This window comes from Anopheles coluzzii, chromosome 2 (assembly GCF_943734685.1).
Source record: "Anopheles coluzzii chromosome 2, AcolN3, whole genome shotgun sequence".
NCBI lineage: Eukaryota > Metazoa > Arthropoda > Insecta > Diptera > Culicidae > Anopheles > Anopheles coluzzii.
This window is the reverse complement of record NC_064670.1, coordinates 100,972,815-100,997,220: the sequence shown is the minus strand read 5'-3', so window position 1 is coordinate 100,997,220 and position 24,406 is coordinate 100,972,815. Positions and strand designations below refer to the sequence as shown.

The 24,406-nt window shown below is 44.0% G+C and overlaps 1 protein-coding gene across 13 annotated transcripts in view; it reads left to right on the top strand.

Annotated features, from left to right (window-relative positions):
• The window catches only part of LOC120961640 (protein alan shepard), a 195,496-nt gene extending 176,697 nt beyond the window's left edge, over positions 1-18,799 (top strand). For 11 of the 13 annotated variants that reach the window (XM_040385535.2, XM_040385542.2, XM_040385540.2 and 8 more), the window contains 6 exons: positions 2,891-2,949; positions 3,319-3,443; positions 14,067-14,208; positions 14,277-14,650; positions 14,747-14,917; positions 14,999-18,799. In XM_040385535.2, the coding sequence (XP_040241469.2) occupies positions 2,891-2,949; positions 3,319-3,443; positions 14,067-14,208; positions 14,277-14,650; positions 14,747-14,917; positions 14,999-15,172 (1,045 nt within the window). In that variant the 3' untranslated portion in view covers positions 15,173-18,799. The remainder of the gene's footprint in view (positions 1-2,890; positions 2,950-3,318; positions 3,444-14,066; positions 14,209-14,276; positions 14,651-14,746; positions 14,918-14,998) is intronic. The other 2 variants (XM_040385538.2, XM_040385537.2) reach the window with 2 other exon arrangements.
• Positions 18,800-24,406: the final 5,607 nt, after the last annotated feature.

The window sequence follows — 24,406 nt, the reverse complement described above, 5'->3', positions numbered from 1 at the left end:
CCTTAGTGAAGTGGCAAAGATGAATTGGGCTAAGGGCTGGGCCACTTTTCGGCAAAAGTCATTACCAAGCCGACACGATGATAAGTGAGCAATGTTTACCGTCGTCAATGCATGTTTCCGGTGCTGTAATTGATCCTGGCGATGGGAGGGATTTTTCTAGACACGTTCTAGACCCTGGACAGACCCCTCTTCCACCAATCAGTTCGGATTCTTTCCCGAATTTCTCACAATTTATTCCAGCACGCGTTAAATGCAACCGCGGGAAGAGTAATGCTATAAGTCACGAACGAAAAGTCTTAATAGAAGCGCACACATGCAGACATACATTGTTCAACCAAAACTCCGGTGTAATTTGTTGAACCTTGGCTGTGAAGGTTACTACAGGTTTGCGACACCCAAAAGGACCTTCACATCCGCCCTCATATTTCCTGCTGTCACTTGCGATAAATGATTGGGAAGCGGTAAGGTTCGTTCGCAAGACGTTTGGGGTGGTGTCCGTGGTGTCCGCTGCCCCGCTGAATTCAAGTAATGGGACGTGCGCTGGAGGATGCTGGACCTTCCCGGAAGCTCACTGAATGACGGCTATAATTAGCTGGCGAGGCTGGCACTCGGCACTTCTTGGTTTGGTGTGTGCTGTGTCATGCGAAACCAATAACGTTCCGTCCCTACGTCCTACGTACTGAACGTTTAGAAGCAGAGAAAAAGATCAATAAACAAGTTATCGATAAGCTTCGGTTGGAGGGCGGTTGATGCAAGAAATGTGTTGCCTAGTTCGATTTGACAACAGATACATCAGAAAGATCGAAAATTATCAGTATAGCGTTGTTATATTTCACGACAAGTTTAATGCCTTTGCTTCCTCAAACCATTAATGCATACGCCATCTAGCGGGAAAATTATAAGTTACTAATAAGAGAAGATCACTTCTAAAGAATGAATGTTTATCTCATTTCATAACCCTAAGCTTCTTTATGCCTGCAAACAAATAACTTGCAGTCTTTCTACCGTAACGTGAGCAAACGTGGAATGAAACTAATTAGCAATAACGTTAAATTCACTTAATCTGACTCATTTACATATTAGTCCATAATATTTCTTCCATGCTTAGTAGTGCTATGTCTTAAATTAAAAATACAAATTTCTAAATAGCGACATTTATTCAAATGGCATTTCAACGCCTTTCGTTAACAGACAGGAAGAGCTTATTCGTCCTCCTTCGTCCCTTCCTCCCCACCCTGACCCGTAAAAGGGGCCAACGGGGGCCAACGAATCATCATTCTCGGACGACTACCCGTTCATTAGTCATCCTGTTGGGGTTTTTCTTTCGCCGAAACAGGGAGCTTTCTTCTACTCAACCCCTTTGAATACCGTTGAATTGTTTATTGTTTGGTTCTGGTTCTCAGACTGCTGCTTTTTGCTGCTTCTGCTGCTGCAGTCTGCTCGCTAATTTGCATTATTTTTCAACGGTGCTGTTACCGCTGTTTTGTTGAATTTCTGTCTGCCGCCCCCCTCCCGTGAAACAAATCCTGCCTTGACGGTACATTTATTTTGCTTGTACCTTTTCTGCGACTTTTTCGTTTTGTTTTTTAATCCTGTTTTTTTTTTTGCGCCTTATTTTCTAATGCACTGCTGCTGCACTTTTGCACTTTGTTCGACGTCCGGTTCGGGGGGTTTTATGTTGGGCTATTGTGTGCTTGGGAGGTGGTTGGTTTGTTTTTTTTTGTTGTTGTTCTCCCTCTCTGCTGTGCTGTGTTGTGCACACCGAGGAGAGCACACAATGATTATGTGTTTGGCCCGTTGGGTGGAGGGTTTATGGTCCCTTAAGCACGGACACCCGAGCGGGCACCGAATGCTTCCACCCACACCACACTCGCTACTACGGTGACCACTACCATTGCATCGAAATAGGATACGCTTAATTATCGGACCCTCCTCGGATCCCGCTAGCCGCTCTGCCGGGTGGAACTTTTTGTTTGCTATTGTACCTTAGCACACGCCGCGACCAAAAGGACACACACCGTTGCACAGCAGTGTGCGCGCTAACGAGTTTTCCCACAGTGGTCTCTCGCAGGGGGGGGGGGTTCCGAGCTCTCCACGTGGTTCTTGCTGCCCGGAAATTGTTTACACTTTCAAGTACATCGTTCCAAAATTAATTTCCCATTCATTGTGTCCCTTTCCCTCGTTGATAGGGCTTTTCCTCTCCCTCCCCCTCTCCCAAGGAATGTGTGTATGTGAGCAGCTGAATCCTTTTTTTTTCTTCGCCCAATGCATTCTCCCCCACCAACAAAACACCTCACGTGGTTACGGTTCCGCGTGTGTGTGTGTGTGGAACCGTTTTTATGTCCCGGAGATTTTTGGTTTATTTATTTGTGCTCTTTGTTTTTTTCCACATATTAAAAAAGAGAACACGGCTACTATAGCAAATTGTCCCTACCGAGAGGGAAAAAAGCTATCCCGTGTGGTGAAAAAATTAACGCTTCGCCGCTCGGAAAGTGCCACCGTGGCCAGCGTACGTGTGTGTTAGTCAATGACCGGCGGACGGACGAACGGTTAACGATAATGAGTGTGAGTGTTGGCGCAGAAGAAGAAGGAAGAGAGGACGGGGCCAGCAGCAATCGAAAACTGTTTGCCATTAATTATTGTCCGATCGTTATTGGAGATCACGAACACACAGGCGCACAGATTTGGCTTGCTTCTTTTTTCCGCTTCCGGTAGCAAAATATATTTATCACGTTGTGTGTATGTGTGTTTTTTTTCACCGGCTTGGAATAAATTGCACGAAATGGCGAATGAATTCATTATATTTTTGACAAACATTTGCAAGGATTTTCACGTTTTCAATCGTTTATTTCAATCACTAATATATTTTTTCCTTTTTTTTCGATTGCAGGTATGGAAACATCATCTCTACAAAGGCAATATTAGATAAAACAACAAACAAGTGTAAAGGTAAGGTCTAATGTGTTCGGTTAATGGTGCAAAAAGCGGAGAGAGTGGTGTAGCAAATTAATGTCCGCACAAGTCTTCCTTTTCCTACCTTCGAGATCTGCACACAGTGCAGAAGGATTGAAAATGAAACACAAACAGCAAATGGAAAACGTTCCACCAATTTGCCAACAAATGTGGCTTCCCCCGGACAAACTCCAAACACCACCAACCAATCCACCTCTACCCCATACGCGCGCTACGATCGATGATTTTCATTAATTTCTTCCTTTCTTTTTGTCCGCTTTCTTCTGCATTCTCTCTTTTCATCCTGGTCGGGTGCGCCCCAACCAACCAACCTATCAACGATTGCCGAACGACAAACAAATCCAGGATACGGATTTGTTGACTTCGAGTCGCCGTCCTGTGCCGAGGGCGCCGTCAAAGGGCTTCAAGCGAAGGGCATCCAAGCTCAGATGGCCAAAGTGGGTATCTGGGTGCTACATAGGCCGGCCATTGTACGTTTGTTTGCATGCAAGTAATACTTACACTTTCCCCTCCCCCTCCCCCTACCCCTGCCACAGGCCTTTCCTTCCCTTCCACAACTACTCTGCCCGCCCTCTTTACCCCCGGTTTTTCTCTCTTGTGAAAAGACGAGCCCGTTTCTCTAGCTAAACAACCAAACTCACACACACACACACACAGATACAAAACTCTAACCACACACACAGAGTAACACGGGAACATGGTTAGAAGAGAGACCTTACTCTACTAAACCTTCTCACACTGACATACGCATGCACACTATCAACACGCATCAACACCAACTGTCATGGACGAGGACATGCAGACGGCTTGTGTGTGTGTGTGTGTGTGTGTGTGTGTGTGTACTATTGACTAAATATAGGCAATCCCACCAATTAGCCAAACGGACCGACAACGTCAGTGACTTAATATATCCCGCCAATGGATTTTACACCCATTACTGTTGTGTTCTATTGATTACTTTTGTGTGTGTTTTTTTTTCTCACACTATTTTTGTTTGTTTCTTTGGTTCAACGGTTTGGTGTTGTGTGTTTTTTGCATTCTATAAGGTACATCTGACATCAATTGTCATTTATCGATTTTTTTTCACATTTTACTATTCGTATTGTTTGAGTTGTATGTTTTTGAAGCAAAAAAAATCTCTTCTTGTTTGTGCGAAGTGTAAAGTTTTTCTTCGTTTTCTACTTTTCCCCCTTTAAAACAAAACACCCAATTTTACGTGTTCACGTTTCATGCCTTCTTCCTTTCTTCTTATTACGTTTCGAAGCGGCCCGTATCCGTCTTCATGCGGATTACGGCTTTATCCTTTAACCGTACTTCATCCCCCCCCCTCACCCGGTAACTGCAACAACAAATCAGCAAAAAAAGCTAATTCAAACAAACAAACGAACAAAAAACTACTATCCCGTAACAAAAATCACACCCGAAGGTTGCCGAACGAAGCGAACGATCCCCGTCTGAAAACGGAATCCCCCAAAAGGGGATTTGAATGCTTTATTCGTAAAGCTAATTTTCACTCTCATCTCATTGCGAGACACAACAAAAACAACAAACAGCCCAACTTAAAGGGAGAAAAGAAGCAAAAGCCAAACAAAAAGTACGAGCCAAAAGCACCTCCCAACGGCCTGGAATCCGTCCGGCTAGCCGTCGTGATTTTGGGGGAAAAACTTTCAATAAGAGCGCAAAAAAGACAACCCCCCCCCCCCCCCCCCCCCAAGGTCCTCAACAAACACGGTATGGTGGCTGGCTGGAAAAGTGGAGAAAAAGTTTCCCTACCATTTTTTTTGTTTAGGGTTTGCTGTCGCTATACACCCACAGGAAACTTCCGGTGCACGCAGTCTCTCTGGTCCTTCTTGGAGCTCTTTTTTGTGTGCTACTTCTACTTCTACTTTTCCCCACACACACGCGCTGTTACACAAACCCAACTAAACTTGCCTGCCGTGTGTATAACGCGAACGCCAACGCCTATACCATGCCTGCCGTGTATAAAGCCGGAAAGGCTTTCCGTTGATTATGTTTAACCAATTTCTCCTAGGTGATGAAAATGCTCGTTGCTTTTTTTTTGCTGTTGTTGTTATACTGTCTCGCCCTTGCCCTTTTCTTTTGCAGAATTCATATCGTGCTCCCTCTCTCTCTTTCTCTCTTTTGGAAAGGAGGTAGAAGGAAGTTTAAACGAGTTAATAATTAATATTACACTTCAATGAAATTGCAATACACACCCACTCAACGGTGTACCTCTTGCCTGTGCCCCCCAACCACCGAACCTAAAGCACGCCTGCGAGGGCAAACTAATGGGGTCAAAGTTCATGAACCTTTTTTTTTTCTTTCAAACACACTGTTGAACCAGCATTGCAATAAGAAGCAGCTTGGGACAAAACAAAAAACAACAATTTCCCAAGTATGCTTCTGATTCTTTCCCACTCTGTTGGATGGTTTTTGATCCATCCTTTTTTGCCATTACCATTCCCACAAAATGCCCCACACAATTACACACACCAAAAAAAAACTTACACACTTAATGGGTAATCCAATGCAACAAACGAGGCAATACACATCAAACAGAAAACATAAAACACATACAAACACGTACCTACTTCCACGTTCTAACAGAGAACAATCGACTGAAATGTGCGATTTTGTACAAAAAACACATACACACTACAATGTGAATTGGCACGACATCCAACCCCTCAACAATGTCATATATACGCACCACATACTAACCAAGTTACTCTGGGCATGGGCTACTACTACTACTACTACTGTTGTACTTCAACCATTGAATCGAAGTAGCTTAATTTCAGTCTCACACTAACGAACCCTGTGCTATTAGCATGTGTGTGTGTGTGTGCAAGCTACCTGCTGCAGATAACAGTGTGTGTGCACTCTACTGTTAATACTACACTACTCTATCGTACTACTACTATCCCCACTAACGTGTACTCTCTCCCCCGAACCCCCAAAGTACTAACCAATTATGTAGATTGTTTCGTTGTTTTCTTGCCCTTTTTTTTGGAAACATGTGCGCGAGAGATACTGCAGTTTTGACGTTTTGACTCAAAAACCCCCCACATCCCCCAAGACATCTCTTTTCTACATCTCATTCATCTTGTTTGGATTGTTTTGTTGTTAATTTTTTTTTCTTGTATTGTTTTGTGCGATATCCTTCCATTTGTTTTAATTTCGCCCTAAGATCAATGACGTGTTAGAGAGTTGGGAGCGTACTTCAGACAATTTTTAAACTGAAAATTCCAAAACAAACGACACACGGTAGGAGGGATTTTCCTACAGCACACTCCACACACACACATACGTACATACCAATCCACGCCACATAGGACTGCATAAAGGGTTTTCCAAGGGTTCTCATAGTTGTGGCACACTTCCTTGATTCTTTCCTATTGGAAGTGAGCTTCATATGATGGAAATTGGACTCTATGGCACCCTTTTAAGACAGGCTCTTTGGAATTCCAACTGGATTTGTCCAACCAGTGTGCTATAGAGTCCAATTCCCATTACATTAAGTTCATTTCACGTAAGAAGGAGTCAATAAAGTGTCTCACAGTTATGAGAACTCCTGGAAAACCCGGTAAGTGCCCGGTTGACACTTACCGGGACGACAGACGGGGAGGTCGTAGTAGTAACGCGTCTCCTTACCTGTTTTCTCAATTGACACTAGAGTGTGTATGAGTGTATGCGTGTGTGAGTGTGTTTGTTTTTTGATAGAAATGAGTGTTTAAAACATCTTCCGACTCCCGCTTCCTCTCCCGATACTCCACGTGTCCCTTTGCCTCTTTTAGAATAGAGCGGTACCGAGCTTCGAACCGAGTATCCAACACCGTCGAAAATCCCCCCCCCCTCCAAACTTGGTTTGTTGCCATTAGTCGAGATATGTTGATAAGCGAATACCCCAAACCGTCCCCCAGTCCGTCCCACCCGTAATAGCTCTGACCTGCCCAAAAATAGCGATCCAACATTAGTGCCATATAGAATAGAGGTTTGAAGTTTTGTTGTGTTTACACCTGAGAGGAGTTTCATATATATTATAAAAAAAAACCATAGTGTCTCTTTTAGTGCGTCTCTGCTGCGTCATCTGTCGCCCCCATCGTCATTAGTCGGGGGGATGGAATCGAACGCAGTGCGAGCGCAAATTTTGTGTTTGAACCATAGCGGACAGAGATAGTGTTGTGTGTTTGTGGTTTTTGTTTTTCTCGTTACTTCTTCTTCTTCTTCTACTACTTCAACTACTACTACTTCTTGTTATAAATATAGTATATAAATAATGTTTCACCTGCTAGTGAGTTCCGTCCCGTGGTTCAATGAACAACACCAACAAAAAAAACAGACTCCCAAACTCCCATCACCCGTGTTTCCCCAATCAGTTGTGCTGCGGTCTACTCTAGTGTTGTTTGTTTGTGTTCCGTTTACCGATCTACGATTGTTGCTTCCCGTACATCTTGAGATTCGCTCCTCGCTGATTCCGTCCAATCATCCGTACGTCGCCCGAACGTTGTAGTTTGTCCTAGTTTGCCAGTAGTCGTCGTAATCCTGTTGCCCTGTTTTGTGAACTAGAAAATGCTGCAAATCCTTTCAATCCCCGCCGTTCAAGCCCCGTCCCGCCGATCATAGTTTAGCGCTTGTGTTTCAGTAAAAGTTTCACTATCGTGTAGGGGGGGTTTTGCTTGTGTGTAGAAGAGTACAATCGTTCATCAAATTTGGAGTACTTTTAGAAGATAGTTTCACTTAAAAAGCGATCCTTGTTGTATCCTTTGGAGAATATTTGCAAGCAATAACTATCATTGTCCAGATTCAGCTCCAGAACTAGATCTGAAAGCCGGCAATGTTGGATGTCGTGAGTTTAAGTGGCATTTTATCCTTACACCTAGCAGTACACCTCCTTTTTTTTTTTTATTCAGTAGGGACGGCTTTGCCGTATTGCTTAAAATTAGAGTACATATAAATTCAGTTTAATCTTTAATACACGACTGTTGCGAGACATTTCCTTCTCGCAGCTTTAGGAGGGCACCATATCCCGGGTGTGCTCGGACGTTGCTGTCAAAATCCGATCCTTGTCCTTGTCGAGTGGTCCAATAAGAGGGGGCAGAGGTCGAGATCATATGCTTCGTCATTATCCTGTGGAAAAGAAATTTTCCAAGGCTTGCTCGAATTCTTCTGGTTCGTTCTTGTCCGTTGAAGTAGTCCGCTCTTGTCCGTGGGCATTGCAGGGGTCTTAATCCAATCCATATTCCAGGGCTCTTTGGGATGGTTAGTTTGCATCATTCTGCATTCTTGCCTCTGGTAGCAGAGTTGAGGTGCTTTGAGAACTCTCGCGGAACTCTTTTTGAAGAGTTTATCTTTACAAGGACTTCGTCCATGCAAAGACCTTCTGTCTCAAGCTGTAGCTGACCCAAGATCCATACAAACCACGCTCATTCATTCATTCATTCATACGTACAGTCATTTATCACAAGCAAACTAGCGATTTACAACATGTAGCACAAAGACAAACAGATGGAGTGGGAGTGGGATACATAACTCATTCAGCCAGCCATGCAAGAGCAAGCCGCACGACGATGATACATGACCGCACCCCGCTGCCAAAAACCGCGAAGATGCTACGAGGGAGCAAGTCCCTCCATAGCACCCCGCGATCCATGCCATCGGCGTGAGAGTGCATGACAACGACAACGACCAACCAATACACAGCCAGCCACAATAGCTCTGTTATAGGAATATTACACAGTTAATCCGTTAGCCCTGCAGAACTCAAAGATGATCCTTAGAAGGCTCCAGTCTGACCCAGCTAGTATATCCCGGATGGGAACACCAGGAGATCTTCCCAGTTTTTCGACTGCATCCAACAAAGTGGGTCGTGCAGCCTCGTATTCCACGCAAGACCATAGAAGATGGTCTATGTCGTGAAATCCAAGGCCGCAGCCACATGCTTTTGTGTCGACCTGTCCTATACGCTGGAGATGTGCGCCCAATGCGAAATGATTAGACCTAAGTCTAGACATCATTCGAATGAATGCACGCTCTCCAGAGATGTCGCGGAACCAAGGTTTCAAAGAAACTCTAGGAGAGATCGAGTACAGGAACCTCCCAAGTTCATCCGTGTCCCACAAGCCCTGCCAGCGTGCAATGCAGAAAGCTTGTGGGGCTCGTAAGAACTCGTGAGGGAGGATAGGTCTATCGTAAAAAGACCCTTCCGAAGCACCCTTCTTGGCCAAATGGTCTGCTTTCTCGTTTCCTAAGATGCCGCAATGAGCAGGCAACCATACCAGGGATATTCGAAACGATTTTTCAAACAAGGAGCTTAGGACTTTTAGAATTTCTTTTACAAAATAGTCTGGGCTCTTAATAGCCTTCACGGATTTTAATGCTTCAAGAGCACTTAGGCTGTCTGAAAAAATTACATACTGATCCGGAGGGCATGCACTTATCAACAGTAAGGCATAAAAGATTGCGGCGAGCTCCGCTACATAAACTGAGCATGGTTGGCGTAATTTAAAATATGCTTCGGTACACGTGTTATATACACCAAAACCAATGCCCTGCTCTGATGAGGATCCGTCAGTGTAAAAATGGTTTACATTTGGTTGGCCATGTCTTTCCACAAAAATGTTGGGAATTGTCATCCAGCGAAGATTATCAGGGATAGTATTAATTGCCTCCCTCAACGAGGTATCTACACTTAAAATGGAACTGTAGGACTCTGGTAAGCTGGCACTACTAATGTTTTGAAAACTACTAGGGTGCACCTGTAGAGAAACAAAATCACGATAGACCTTCATGATTTTGCATTTAGAACCTATCTCTTGCAGTGTTTAGCAGTACACCTCCTAGTGTCATGCAAAATGCTCGGCCTTGTATACCAAAGGTCCTAAGTTCAAATCTTATCTGAACTGGCAGTCAAGTTATATTAAATTCAAGGAAATAGCTTATTATTTAATAACATTGGTATTGTGGGTGCTTTTGCCACATTATGACAGCAAACATCTCTAGCCTAGCTACGTGTTATAATTAGAAAAAGTAATAATTGCCACACCCGTACGGGGGGGTACGGTACAGCAGCGCCCCCACATGGGGAGCTACACAATAACTATACACGACGCCATAATAAAGCGCGCAAAAAAAAGGCAAAGTAATAGAAAGATTTATGGAATCCTCGCCCCTGTGCAAAAAGAATCCGATGATGCAACTCCTCATTTCTTCCCCTCTTTCCCAGCCAGCCCCAGCGGCTCTAGTCGTAATCATTTTACGAGCAAACGATAAAAAATTACACGATTTGCATCTTTGCTTTGCCCGGGTGTGTATGTTGGGTTGTTGCTTTTCTACCGACTCGGTTTCCCGTTACACGTCCAACCTGGACACAACATTGGTGTGTAATAATAGTATGTAATGCCCAGTAAAGTTGGCAATAAACTGCAGATAAACTACCCACCACGACCGGCGGGGTGTACACCCACCCACCCTTTTACATATTCCTGCCTCACGTGCTATATGGACAGGTTTATTTAACGCGTTGCGCTTCACAAAGGATAATCAGGGCAAGCTGAGGATGAAAACCTTCCGGCTTAAGCTTAAACCCTTCCCCGCGTTTCCACACTGCTTGACGGTTTCCACATCATCGCACCAGCGGGTTTATTTATCAATTTTACCGCTCCGTGAATTGTTGGGACGATCAAATTGAAAAGACAAAACAATACACCGAAACACAAACACAGCCGGGGGCAGTAAAACGGAAAATCGGTTTGTCAACAGTTTAACCACCACCACTCCCCACCGGAACCTGCATTACCCGGGAAAGCTTAGTCTTACCCCTTTTTTTCCTGGCAGGGATGGATTATGTGCATCCCTCTTTTATGCTATGGGCGGGTTTATGTGCAACACGAATGACACACCACGAACGCACGAATGATGGTATTAATAGGGTAGAGCGATCAAATAAAAAAGGAGCATCCAAATCATGTTTTTTTTTTCTCTCTTAGCTTATTTCCCATAAAAAGCTTTGTCAATGAAAAGGGAGTAAAACCATGTTCACCCGTTGCTCAAAGGAAGCTGCTCCAATTACTATCGCAATATGTTTCCAAGAAGCAAGCAATCCATCCCTACGTCCAGCAGCAGTGTGTCTGTACTTAAGAATCCAATCCCCCGGTATAGCTAGTATGTAATGTTTCACGTGTACAATGTAAAGTTCAACCAAGGTTGATCACTCTCCTCCTTTGTTCCCTTTGTTGGGTTCTTCCCCCCGTACGCTGCCTAGTATATCCAACACAGAAGTGCTTTTCATACTCTCTCTCTCTCTATTCCTCTACTTAGCTTAGCGCTTAGTGGTACCGATACCGAGTTTGACAGTTTTTGTCGTATTTCGTTTTTATCGCATATCTAGTTCAGTCGTATGAAAGCTGATCGAAAACATCGAGCTTCTAGCCAAAATGGTTGTACATATGTGTCCAAAGCTTCTAAAAGGAAATTCGAATCTCTTTTACAAAAATCGAAAAGAAAACAATCTACATACCCGCTACAGTGTACAGTTAACACATCTCTGTAAAAAAATCCAAAACCAAACGGCTCGTGTTTCGCTTGCAAAACCGCGACCTGATTACTGATTCTCTCGTTATCTTACTAAACAAAAAACAATTCGAGCAAATGAGCATCTACAAAGTATTACAATGAATTGCAAAGCACATCAGAGTATTAACCAGTTTCTAATAGAATGCTAACTGTATGTAAAATTTCACTATTCACAATTAAAAAAAAAACACACACACAAACATTTTGTAAACACACGGAAAGAATGATATGCGCTCGCTGCCGCCCTGCAAAATCTCAAGCATTGTGCCTACTACGATGATGGTTGTATCGTAATCGCTCTGCTGTCTGTGCAAATGCGCCCGCTAATCCGTGACATCCGTGCAACACAACTACACACAAACATGCATACTTATGTGTTTAATTCGGTCGCACATGTGCTTGTGTTCAATTTGACAGTTTAAAGTTTAGTTTTTCGTTTCCATTTTGCTATCATCAGAGGAAAAAACAAGTGAATCCACTCGAAGAGATAGGGTTACCGACTGTTACCGTAGTGTTGCTTTGAATAGCTCTTTATAGTGATGTGTTTTTTATTCTGTTTTGCTACAGTTCTTTTTTTTGCCTTTCTAGTAAAATAGACATTCGTTCATTTCGTTTACAACTTCAGAGTTTTATCTTTAGCTAGAATCAGATTTGAAAGTAAAGTTAAAAAAATAAGCTAGCTCTTTAGCGCTGTGCAAATTACAGCGACAGTAATAATGAGTACCTAGCCCCCCCCTAGTCATAGAGAGTGTTGCGAGCGGATAAAAAAGAAGCCCCCCTTTTGCTACTACATCGTAAATAAGCTGTACTTTGTTTGTATAGTAAATACTACCACTACTACTAAAAAAAACTACTATCTATTTATCTCACCAAACAAAAAAAAAACAACTACAACACTCATTTTCTCTCTGTATAATAATAATAATATGCTCGGCCCTTTTGTTGTTTGTTTTTAATCATTATAAGCTTAACCAATACAGAAACCCCACAACTTTTGTAAAAACTAGCGCTCTCTCTCTTTTTCAACCTAGCTCTTAGTGGCATTTTGTTTGCTATCATGTATCTATATATATACATATACATTTATCTAATTACCATTTTTCCAACCAACCAACCAAAAGTAAAAAAAAAAAACAAACCAAACAAAAACGTGCATAGTGAGCCGGCCAATTATACACCATTTATACCAATTTTAAGAACAGTAATACCAGAGTTTCGAACGCAAGGAACGTAGGCATTATAGGCAGATTTGGTTCATTTTTCTTCACACGCTCACACATACATTTGTTCAGAGTTCTCCGTTTCTCCGAGGCTAGTTCTCCGACTCCCGGTGGTGTCCGTGTGTCAGGTGTCGACTGTAATAATGTGTACGCGTTTTGCTACTTTTGCCATAAAAAACTACCCATAAAAAACCCAAATCTAGGCTCGTCTCCTATATCTAGTGTTGCTCAAAATCTGGATGTTTCTGAACTATGCGATCTCCGTTTAGATGTGACTCCTTCCCTTGTGTTGACTCATCTCACATTATTGTTGTGCGGCGCCCGCTTGGTTCTCATACAAAATCACACATCCGCGCCAAGGACTCCCCGAGTCCGTTCGTCAATCATGCAAGCGTTCAAGAGCGTTGCTCTCCGTGTATTGCTTAAATGCTCTAAAATTGTCGTCCTCTTTGAAGACTTTGCTCTGATCGACTGTTTGCTGTGTATCGTAATCGTATCTTCAAAATCCTCACCATGACCTCGCTGACCCCTTGCTGTCCCGTTGCTGTTGCCTCCATGTACCATGTCCCAATAGTGAAACTGAGTTGTCTACAAGTACACTGTCCAGCATTCCAGTGTCTTGATCGGTGTCTTGGTCACATCGTCCGCCCCCCCCCCCCACCCCCCCTCCAGCAAAGTCCACGTGCGCGTGTGTTTGTACCTTTTGTCCGACAAATTCGTTTTGATTACTGTCTCTGTCCGTCCAACAAAAAAACAACAAAAACGTGCGCCACTTCGACAACCCATTCCGCCAACCCCTTTTCTTCTATCTTTCTTTTCGTGCTCTTATCAAACTAAAAAAGATCGTTCGTTTTTTTTAGTTTTTTGTTAGTTAAGAAAAGTAAAGACCATTCCAATTTCGCCTACTCCACAAGAACAAGAAAACGAGAAACAGCAGAGAAACTCCTTAGAAAAAGAACCAGAGAGAGAGAAAGAAAGAGACAGAAAGATAGTGAGAGAGAGAAAGAGCTTCGCGCAGGCACAACATCTCAACGCAAAAGCATACTAATGAATTTTCTTCTCTCTCCCTCCCCCCTCATGCCCTTTCATTTGTTTTTGTGTTGTGTGGTGATGAAACACCTAAAAATGCTCCCTTAAATGCACAAAATACATCCATCCGTTTGCACACACACACACACACACACACACACACACACCCACATCAATATCCAACCCCGCGACAATTATCTGTCATGAATCATGTGAAACACTTTGCGCACGGAATCGCTGGACCCCGCGATGGTGGTGCCGGCTGAGCAGCAACAGGAGCAGGATCCTACCAATCTGTACATCGCGAATCTTCCCTTGAACTACAAAGAGACGGACGTGGAGAATCTGCTGTCCAAGTACGGCCAGGTCATCTCGACCCGAATTCTGCGCGATCAGAATGCGCAGTCGAAAGGTAAGGGCGTGTACACGCAACGAGAGAGAGAGAGAGATAACCTCACTAACATCTCTTCTTTCTTCCAGGTGTCGGTTTTGCGCGAATGGAATCACGGGACAAGTGTGAGCAGATTATACAGATTTTCAACGGCACGCTGCTGCCGAACGCGAAGGAACCGCTGCTGGTGAAGTTCGCCGACGGTGGGTCGAAGAAGAAGAACCCGTTCAAGAGCCCGGACCCGAACACGCGAACCTGGCGCGAGGGAGCCGAAGGCATCCCGGTCACCTACGATCCGAACATGCAGCAGAACGGCATCGGCGTGAACGTCGGCACGCACATCAACATGCCGTACAGAGGGTTCAGCACGCCGCAGATGGGCAGCTACGCCGTGCCCGGCTCCCAGTGGGTGCCGAGCTACATGATGACGCAGGCGATTGCCCCCGTTGAGGAGCAGGTAAGGGTAAGCGAGGCGAGGGCAAATGGGGCGCGGGGTGCATTTGAGCGCGTGCATTTCATGTGAACCTTCTCTCTCTCTCTCTGTCTCTCCGCTCGGCAGCAATACGTTCAGGTTCCTGCTTCGCACCTGAGCGTCGGCACACCGTACAAGACGGACGGTGTGACACCGGTGCAGCCCCGTGGCGTCTCGATGATCATGTCCAGTGATAATCCAGCCGCCGTCCAGTACGGCATGATGCCCCAGCTGGCAACACTGCAGATTGGCTCCTCGGTATGGGTTTTTTTTTTAGTTGACTGCTAGTTCTTGCTTTAAACTAATTCAATCCACTGCTCCACTTCCGTACTCTTCCAGCCGATCCTATCTCTCCCGCAGCAGCAGTACATCAGCCCGACAGCCTATCCGTACTATCCGACCCATCCGACGTCGGTCATCCACACGCTGCAGATGGGCGACACGGAGCAGGCGAGCACGGCCGCCTCGCCGGACGAAGCGTACACCACGCAGTATCAGCACGCACCGAAGTAGATCTTGCCGGTGCCGCGCGTAAAGATCACACCCACAGGAAGAGGCCAGCCAGCAGCCGCCGCCGCCCTCCCGTAGCCAAGACACAACCACCACCACCACCACCAACCACTACAACCACCCAACCATCACCATCGCCAACTTTGAAATGCTGAAACACGATCTAAAGAGAGAGAGAGAGAAAGAGAAAGAGAGGAAACGATGAACAAAGTTGCCCAGCAGCCGCAACAGCAGCAACGCAACCACTCGATCGCGTGTTTCTTTTAGGGCAGTTTATTTGAAAAGTGCGTTTTTTGTTTGTTTGTTTTTTTCACACATTGGAAGAATCGAAAGAGCGAAGATGATCGCGAGGGTCGCAAAAATACCCTCCCTCCCCCGTGAGGATCATGTACACCGATCATGGCTAGCGACGAAGCAGGCAAGAGCACCGCATACGTAGTAGATATCATCATTTCCACGAAATGAGAATGACTTGACGTAGCAAGAACAAACACATCACACACACACACGCGCGTGCGAGCTAATGATTGAAGGTAGTATTAGGGCAGCAGACGTTGATCGTAGCAGATCAACTGCTAGGGGTATGTGTGAAGGACGCATTTACCAAACGAGACGATGCGCCGTTCAATCGAAAAGGGATAACATTGGAGAAAGCCACACTGAGCCACAGCAGCCGCGCGTAATTGTCCGGGACTGAGGGTGCCACGCGAAAGAAACGCTCTAACGAAAGAGGTAAAGAACGCTTCCGTTCCCTTCACCTCTTTTTTTTTATTGCGCGCAGAAAGGTAGGCCAAATAAATGAAGATACCTCAAAACACGATGCCACGCGCAACCGGTGCGCGGTTTGAACCTGCTTACCGCAAACACCGCGCACAAGCGCGCACTACGAAAACGAAATGAAACTAAACGAATGAAAAAAAAAGCAGCGCAACTAAACGCGCGACAAGATACGAACCCCCCCTCCCGCACGAATCATCTTGCTAAGCAGCAATTTGATGGATGTAAGATCGTGTGACAAAACGACACGATCCGACACCCGCGTAATGACTGAATAACTAACTCAAAACTGCGCTTGTTGTCCCTGTCCCCGATGCTACTCTCGACATGCGAAACTGTGGGCACGCTAGCGAGATGGCGAAGAGGTGTTGTTTCGCCGCCACTTCGTGTTGAGTGGCCCCCGTGCCATAAGCACGATGTAAAACGGCTTTTGAATTTGAACCGGTGCACATGGCTACTGCTGTGCTCTCGCGAGGGGCACGGTGGTGGAAGCTCAGAGCAATGCTTGCTTGCTCTGGAGTAGTTGATTGTTGTGCGCGCATAAAAGACTGTCTTAATCGCACGCGCGACTGTAGAGTGCGCAACGAAACTGAAGCCACGCGATCTTTAAACGATCATCCAAAGAAAAAGGAACGGTTAGGCTTTGTTCTAATGCCCATCATCATCATCATCATCATCGTCACCGCTCAAGAGGAGTTGGTGTAGATTATACACAGATTGATCGCTTCCAGCGGAGTAAGTGTGCGTTATGGTTTCCCCGGGAGCTAACCACCCTTCCAACGGAAATTTATGAAAAAAATCCCCAAAATATCATCCGCCCTCCCCCCCCCCCCCCCTTCCAAACTGGAAAGCTGGATTGGTTCTGTCTGCCCTTCCCTGTGCAGTTTGTGGGAAAAATGCGTCGCCCGAGTTTTAGTAGAGTTAATTTTAATTTATTGTTTTTCTTGTTTTGCCCTCTCCTTTATTGCCCTTTTTTCCCTTTTTTCTGTGTTTTCCATTCCAATGTGTGGAAAATGTGTTTTTGTGTCTTTGTTAATTTAAAAAAAGAAAAAAAAAAGAATGTCGCGTTAAAAAGCGTGAGAGGAGCGAAAAACGGCGAAGCTCTGGGATTTTTTTTGTTTTGTTTTGTTTTGTTTTTTGGGAGGTACGGAACGAAACAGTGGAGCAGGAACAGTTAGCGTAAGGTTAAACACGTATAGGGGACAGGGGAATATTTGAAATTTGCGCGAGAACGGGCCGGACAGACGGATATCGCCGCCGCGCCGGCAGGTGCGACGTTGCGAACGAAACTCCGGCGGCGGAAGCTGAAAGCGTAAGAAACTAGTTTATATTTTAGTCTCGTAGAACGAACGATTTACTGCAGAAGCAAATTGATGCAAATCCCAATGAAAGCGGGGGAGAGAGAGAGGAAGGGAGCGAATGAGAAGAAGAAGAAAAAAAAGAACAACACACCCCTCACCACACACTCCTCGGGGACCGTCTTTTTCTGTGCTTTTTGTGTCGTACTGTGTGCAGGTTGGACGTGGAAGAAGTAATTAGCAAAGGAAAGCGTTCGAAACGAGGGGAAAAACACACACACTGGGCTTATTATTGGATAGTGGAAGAAAACGGCAAGAGAAGAATGAGTAGAAAATTTAAAGCAACACACACATACACACACACACACACATACACAGGAAAGCTCGAAAAGCCCGCCAGCCGGCAGAGTGTGTGTAGAGAGTCAGTAAATGCCGCGACCCGCGGATACCCGCACGCGCTAGCTTGATAAGGTTAGTTTTTAGTGTGTTTAGTATGTTAAGTAGGATTTTTCGAAGGACTCTTCCCCCCCCCCCATCCAACTAGCCCCTCCACAGCGCTCTCCCTTAGTTTTCCCCCTATTTTCAAATCATTTCCCACAAAATGCACAGATTCGTCTGTTGTGTCTGTATTTGTGGTTTGTGTTTTGTTTGTTTTCATTGTCCCGTTGTTTTTGCGTCTCCACTGACTGATTGGTTGTTAGATTTGACTTTCACAACCACAGCGTGTTATTGTATTATTTTCATATAATTTTCTGTTTTTGATTTTTACTCTCCACACTGACGTGTGTTGATCACGTTTTTCACAATAGTTCTTCCATTTTAGTTTTTTTTTTTTTACTTTTTCTTCCACTTTTGTCCTTGGTGTGATTGTGATAGCGCTTAACGTTGGAAGAACGCGGTACGAAAAGAATGATGTTCTCTAGGAAAAGTGAATCTAGAATGATTGCGCAAGCAGATGATCGAAACAATGTGAGCGAAGAAAAGTGAAGCATAGAAAATAGAAGCAAAACTTCCAACCCATTTTCTCCCTTTCTCTGAAAAAACGTAAAAAGGCTTCTGAGTGCATTTGCCTCACGAGCGACGAACACGTGTCTCGTGTTAGTTTTTTGTTTTGTGTACGAATTCATTTCCAATTAGATTCGTTAGCAAATCGCGTTGAATTGAGTTTTGTTTTGTTTTTTTTTTTTTTTTTTGCTCTATTAAATGCACGTTAGAAATTAGTCGACTTTTGCGTACGATCGGATAGTACGATCGTATGCCCCCTCGCCCCCTTTTTCACCCATCTGTCGTCCCCCCTCTTCTCCCCGATTCCTCGCTTGACGAAACAGTGAACGTTTACGAAGATAAGTTGTGAATGAATTAGGATTATTCAAGAGAGAAATGGAAAGATCGGGCACCGTCGCCGCCAAACACTCCAAACACACACACACACACACACCCACAGACATGATGGCGACGTGGTGCCCCCAAAACGCGGCGCGTAACGAACATTTGCGGATAAAATAAATGGATCATGAGTGTGTAGTACCGAGCAAGGCCCTTCTTGAAGCTGAAACCGAGTGCGTCCTCCGTACAGTTAGGGGAAATTAATGAGAAAACAAAACAAAAGTGCTCCATCAGCGAAATTGGTCATTGTTTGTTGCTGTTTTTACCACTGTTTTGCTTTCCTGCCGCTTTTTCACCCATATCACATGTGTAATGTTAAATTGTTTTAGTTCTCACTGACTGTGCGATGTAAGTGTTTTCTTTTTTTTTTATTATTATTAATTTATCTTCCTATTTTCATTTTTCATTCTTACTCACTGGTTACTTTTGTGTTCTTTTTTTTCAGTTTGCTCTCTGTTACTCTGTTATTCCGTTGCGACGTGTGCATTTATCCTACAGCTGCCGCTGCTACATCCTTTTTCCCGCACACTCAGCCTGGCGAGTCCATCGTAATGGCGAATACAAAAACAAAAATAGGACAATTGTGCCTTTATCACCATTTGATGCGATTTGATTGCGTTTGGCCAGCAAAAACCAACCAGCGAGCGAAGTGAACAAAACTGTCACAAACACAATATAAGAAAGTAAAACGAAAGGGAAAGCGAAAACAGCAAGATTGAAAATTCACATAAAACACACAAAACAAAAAAGGGCAAAGTAAATGGAAGAAAACAAAAACATCTCAAACTTGTTAATTGAGTGCAAAATGCTTTACTAAAAAGCACAAACAAATTTGAAGGAGAAAAAAAAAGAGCTCTACACACTGCAAAAACAAGCAGACGAGAAGATTGTGGAAATGAAAGGGAGAAAAGGAGGAAACAAGAAAGATGCGAAAAACAAAAGCAAAAACACAGAATAACATACTTTTTCTACACAAATATTTTTGAAAGTCCCTTTTTTCCACCGTTGTTGAATTTTCATTCAAAAATTCCCCCAAACAAACAAACCAAAAAAAAAAAGGAAAAGGGAAGATGTGCCCAATAGTGCACAGTTTACAAACTCTATAGTACTACGAGGGCGCGCGCGCGCGAGAGAGACAAAGGAACTGATGTTTAAGAGAGAAGAAAAAAAACACGGCAAATAAGAACACGCTTTTATGCATGCACACTTGCCCTTTAAAAACAACAACCCAACACAACTGGTCATAACTGTCGAAATCGTTACAAATCTTCATGAAGCACGGGAAGAACGAAAAAGAGAACCCTGGCCCCCTGGCATTGAAACACGTTGAAACACTGAAACGATCGTACTGAAAAGCACAACCTTTTTTCCCATACTGTCAATCCAACCAGCCCCTCGATCATCGTTTGCTTATGATTTTGCCTCACTCTCACACAAATGTATTCACAAATCTAAACAAAAGAAGACGAAGACAAAACGCCCTATAATCACATACAAAAGCTACGTAACGTATATAATCACGTATAGTAGAAGTAATGAATGAAAGGAGAAGAGTAAAAAGAAAAACACACAAATTCAATCGAAAGATCTGTTACGCGGTAGGAGCTAAAGCAGAGCTTGGGGAGAGGTTAGTCAAATGCAGTGGAATATTATTATGCTTATTTATAGGACACACAAAAGAGAGAACGAGAGAGAGAGAGCACGAAAGAGAGAAGGGATGCACGTACGCTATGTGATAATATGTTTCATGCTGTGATACAGAGTAAATAGAGTCTCTTGCCCTGTTTGTCTCTTGTTTGCCTGCTACCATTACCACTACTACTAGCACACTACCATTCCCCACTGCTTAATGATCATTTTTAGTAGCAACTGAACCTATAATAACGTAAATTTTATTCCTTTTTTTTTGCTCTTAATCTTCTGATGATCCCAGCTCTAAGTCGATCAGTTATAATAATCATTAGCAAAATTAATACGAGAAAGATGACAGAGAAAAATAAGGGCGAAGCAAGAAAGCCCTATCACTCTGTCTCTCTCTACCTATCTATTGCACTATAAATTAACGTTGTTTTGAACACATCTATATCGAAATCGTTCTATCGTTAGTCACAGTTTATTAGCGTACATTTTACCCGACGAACAAAACAAAAATGACAAGACTGATCATACTACCCTAGCTAAACGTAGCTAATAATGATCACCTCCATGATCGCTTGCTGCTTGTTTTCCTCTACTAACTCAAATCACCAGGGCAGTTAGACTACATCTTTGCTTTTTCTTATCATTTGTTTCGTCCATTTATTTCCCCCTTAAAACCCCGGGGGGAGGGGTTCCCTATTGTGAATACTATTGCATACTTTTGTACAAAGTATATTACTGCCATCGATCGATCGTTACCGTTACCTTCTGGTGTGGTTTTCTTTCTGTTTTACCTTTCCCTTCCGCTGATTGGATTGTAGTATGAGCGTGAGGTTTTGTTTCGCCGTTAGTGCGACCGTTTCAGTGCAAAACACAGCAAAAAACATCGCATGATCATTCACACACTCTACTAAAACACTAAAATGTATACAAAATGTGGGAAAAAAGACGAAGAATAACCAAATGCGGCTGATGGGTGTTCCCTTATTGTGCGTCGTCGTGCGTGTAGTTGTTGTTGTTGATGTTGTTGGTGGCAGGCATTTGAATTTCAAAGTGGGGGGAAAGGGGGTGGTGTTGTGTAGGTGTGTAGTTGTTGCGTCGTCAAAACCACGTGTTACAAATAGAAAAGAGAAAAAATGCTGTGTGTGTGTGTTTGGTGTATTTAGAAGAGAATGGCTCGCACACAACGCACACTTTATAAATTCCCGAAAAAACAATATGATGAACAAGAGAAAAGAGAGAGAGAGAGAGAGAGAGAGAGAGAGAGAGAGAGAGAGAGAAAACACAGAAACAAATCCAAAACATTCTTCCACAGTTTGCGTTTCGCACACAAAAACTAGTGCAGCTCGCAAAAAAGTGCACGCGAGTTACTGATAGTACAGCGATAGTACTGAGACTTAGTAGTGGAGCTCTCTTCCAACGAACAAACAAACAAAAGCGCATAACATGGCGTGACAGGACACAGCATTTGATTTGATCGCAACCGCCAACAATCGTTTTGTTTTTGCTTGTGTTTGGGTGCTTCCACCACCACCACCACCACCACCATTCTTCACCCCAAACCAACTACCCAAACGAAGCAAAACGAAACAAACACAAACAAAAACTCTCTCTAGCACAGTGTGTAGTGAAAAAAAAAAAACGGAAAAGCACGAAACACGAACATAAACGGGAAGGCAGCGAAAGGGCAGCGAGTATTAGGTTGGCAGCCATTGGCGCACGGTTTCTTGCACGGTGATTTTTTCGAACCATTTTTACCTTTTACCTTTAAAAAAAAGGGATAAGACATACTCTGGAGGGAAAAGGAGATGGAAGATCACCCGGAATGGTTTAATGCAGGCCGCCAGGTTACAAATTTTCCACCACCCAACACAAACACAGCGGACAGCGCACGTAGGTAGTTTCTGTGTCTGAGTGTTTGTGACTGTCTGTGTGTGTGTGTAGGTGATCGAAGTAGATAGATAGTAGTAGGGCGCTCGGGGTGAAAAATCTGGTCACTCGATAGTAGGGGAAGGATTGTTTCATGACACCGCGCAGTAGCCGCTGACGTAGCAGTAGCAGCAGCAGCAGCAGGAGCAGCATGTAGAAGCAGCCGAAAGCAGAAGGTGTAGCAGTAGTAGTCGCTTTAGTCGATTTAGTCGATTTAGTCGAGATATCCTAGAGTCGAGCCCCGGAGCAGTGAAGATAGGCCGGGTACACGTGGAGTTTTTTGTGGTTTTTTGACTTTTTATTACCACACACACACATACAAACGCTCTAGAAGAGAACAGGGAGTAGAGAAAGAGAGGGAGAGAGAGAGAAAGAGAAAAATAGTGTAGTGCAAAGCGCCAGGTTAGACAAAAGCAGACAAACAAACAACACGTTCGGGTTCGCGTAGTATCGTGCTATTGTATCGTGTAGTGTGGTGTGGTGTGTGTGTGTGTGCGTATGTAGCCGTTGTCTTTAAGCGTGTGTTTGTAGTGTTGCAGTGAACGTGCGTTAGCGTGTAGGTAGAGGGAGTGTTTGCTAGGGTGTGTTAGTAGACAAAATACAGACGGCAAAACACAGAGACAAACCTGAGCAAACCTGTGCAATCCACCACGGTGCGAGAATGCGAATGAGATCAAACTGAAGTCTGAGTGTAGTCTGATGAAATGTTTTACTTGGTTGTAATTTTTCACTTCTTTGTTTGGTAGTCCACCACCACCACCATTGGCGGCCCTTTCACATGTGTAGTAGTGGTGTACCATGTTCATCAAAGTTCGTAGTAGGCCGTGGAGCTGGTGCGCACGAGTGTAGGAGCCGTTGTTGTTGAAGGGATTTTTGGAGTAGAGCGAACCGGAGAGCTCGGCGTTTGTTGATTGGTTTAGTTTTACATACATTTGGAATTAATATTATTGTACTAATTTTTACACTTCAAATTGAATGAAATGTGGTTCGTTTGTTGCTGTTATTTTTCATGAAAACAAACTTTTCTTTAAATTAAGAAAAACACACAAAATAACAAATAAATTGAAACAGAAAGAGGTGAAATGGAAGAGATAAAAGAAAGAGCTAAACTGAGAAAAAGAAGAATGAATGCAAGAGCATAAAAAGAAGAAAAAAAACAGATTGAATTGCAAAACAAAACAAAAAAACGAATGAAAGTAAATTGGACGACAGAATAGCAACAGTAGTAAACGAAAGACAACAAACAAGAAATGTAACTGAAGCACCGAGACACGAGCGCACCACGCGAATGAGGGAAGTAAACATGATGACGTGTAGAAAGCAAAAGCGCTTGGTAATGGGCTGAGTATGCACTAACCTCCGAAACTGGCGAAACTGTCGTTAGAATAGGAATAGAGAAAAAAAGGAAAAATGAAAAAACGAAACCAAATACACACACACACACATCCACGTGCGAATGTTCGGTATATTGGCTGAGTGAGTTTCGGCATTTTGTGCCAGCAAAGTAGTGAAAAGAGCGCGCGCGTGTTTATCGTTGTAAAAGGGGCGCCCAACACAAAAGCAAACCCAACACTCACCACCATCACAGCACAGGATTAAGAGTAGCTGATGGATGCAAAGCGAACAGGAGAAGCAAAAAAACACATGAAATGATCCCGCAAGCCGGCAGTGTAGGAGTAGTTTTACTTAGGATTAAGCAAAGAAGCAAAGTGAAAATGAAAAACAAAACTCTTAGCGCGTATTTATGTAGAGCCGGTGTAACGTATTACAGTAGTGTGTGTATGTGTGCGGAAAGGCACACTGGGGCCGTAGAAATGACGTCCCGATCCGGACGGAGGAGGAGAAGAGTCCGAAAGAGCCGATGGACAGCGTGGAAAGAGAGAGACAGTGGGCAAGATGGCGGTGTGATGTGGCTTAGGATTAATGAAATGAAATGAAATTTTTGCTAGTTTGTAAGAACATATTTAGGGTAAAAAATTGTTTAGAGTTTAAAAAAGAAAGGGAGCGCCTCACACAACGGCGGCAACCCGTGCGTAGCAAACACGCAACCTAAACACTTGCGATGCGCGCCACAGTAGTAGTAGTAGTAGTAGTAGAGAGGCGTGTGGATGATAGGCGAACGTTTGGAGTGCTTCCGGGTTCCGGTACTTGCGTTTGGCTTGCTCTGCTGGCGCAACAGCACGAGCACGAGCACACGTGGGAAGAGCCA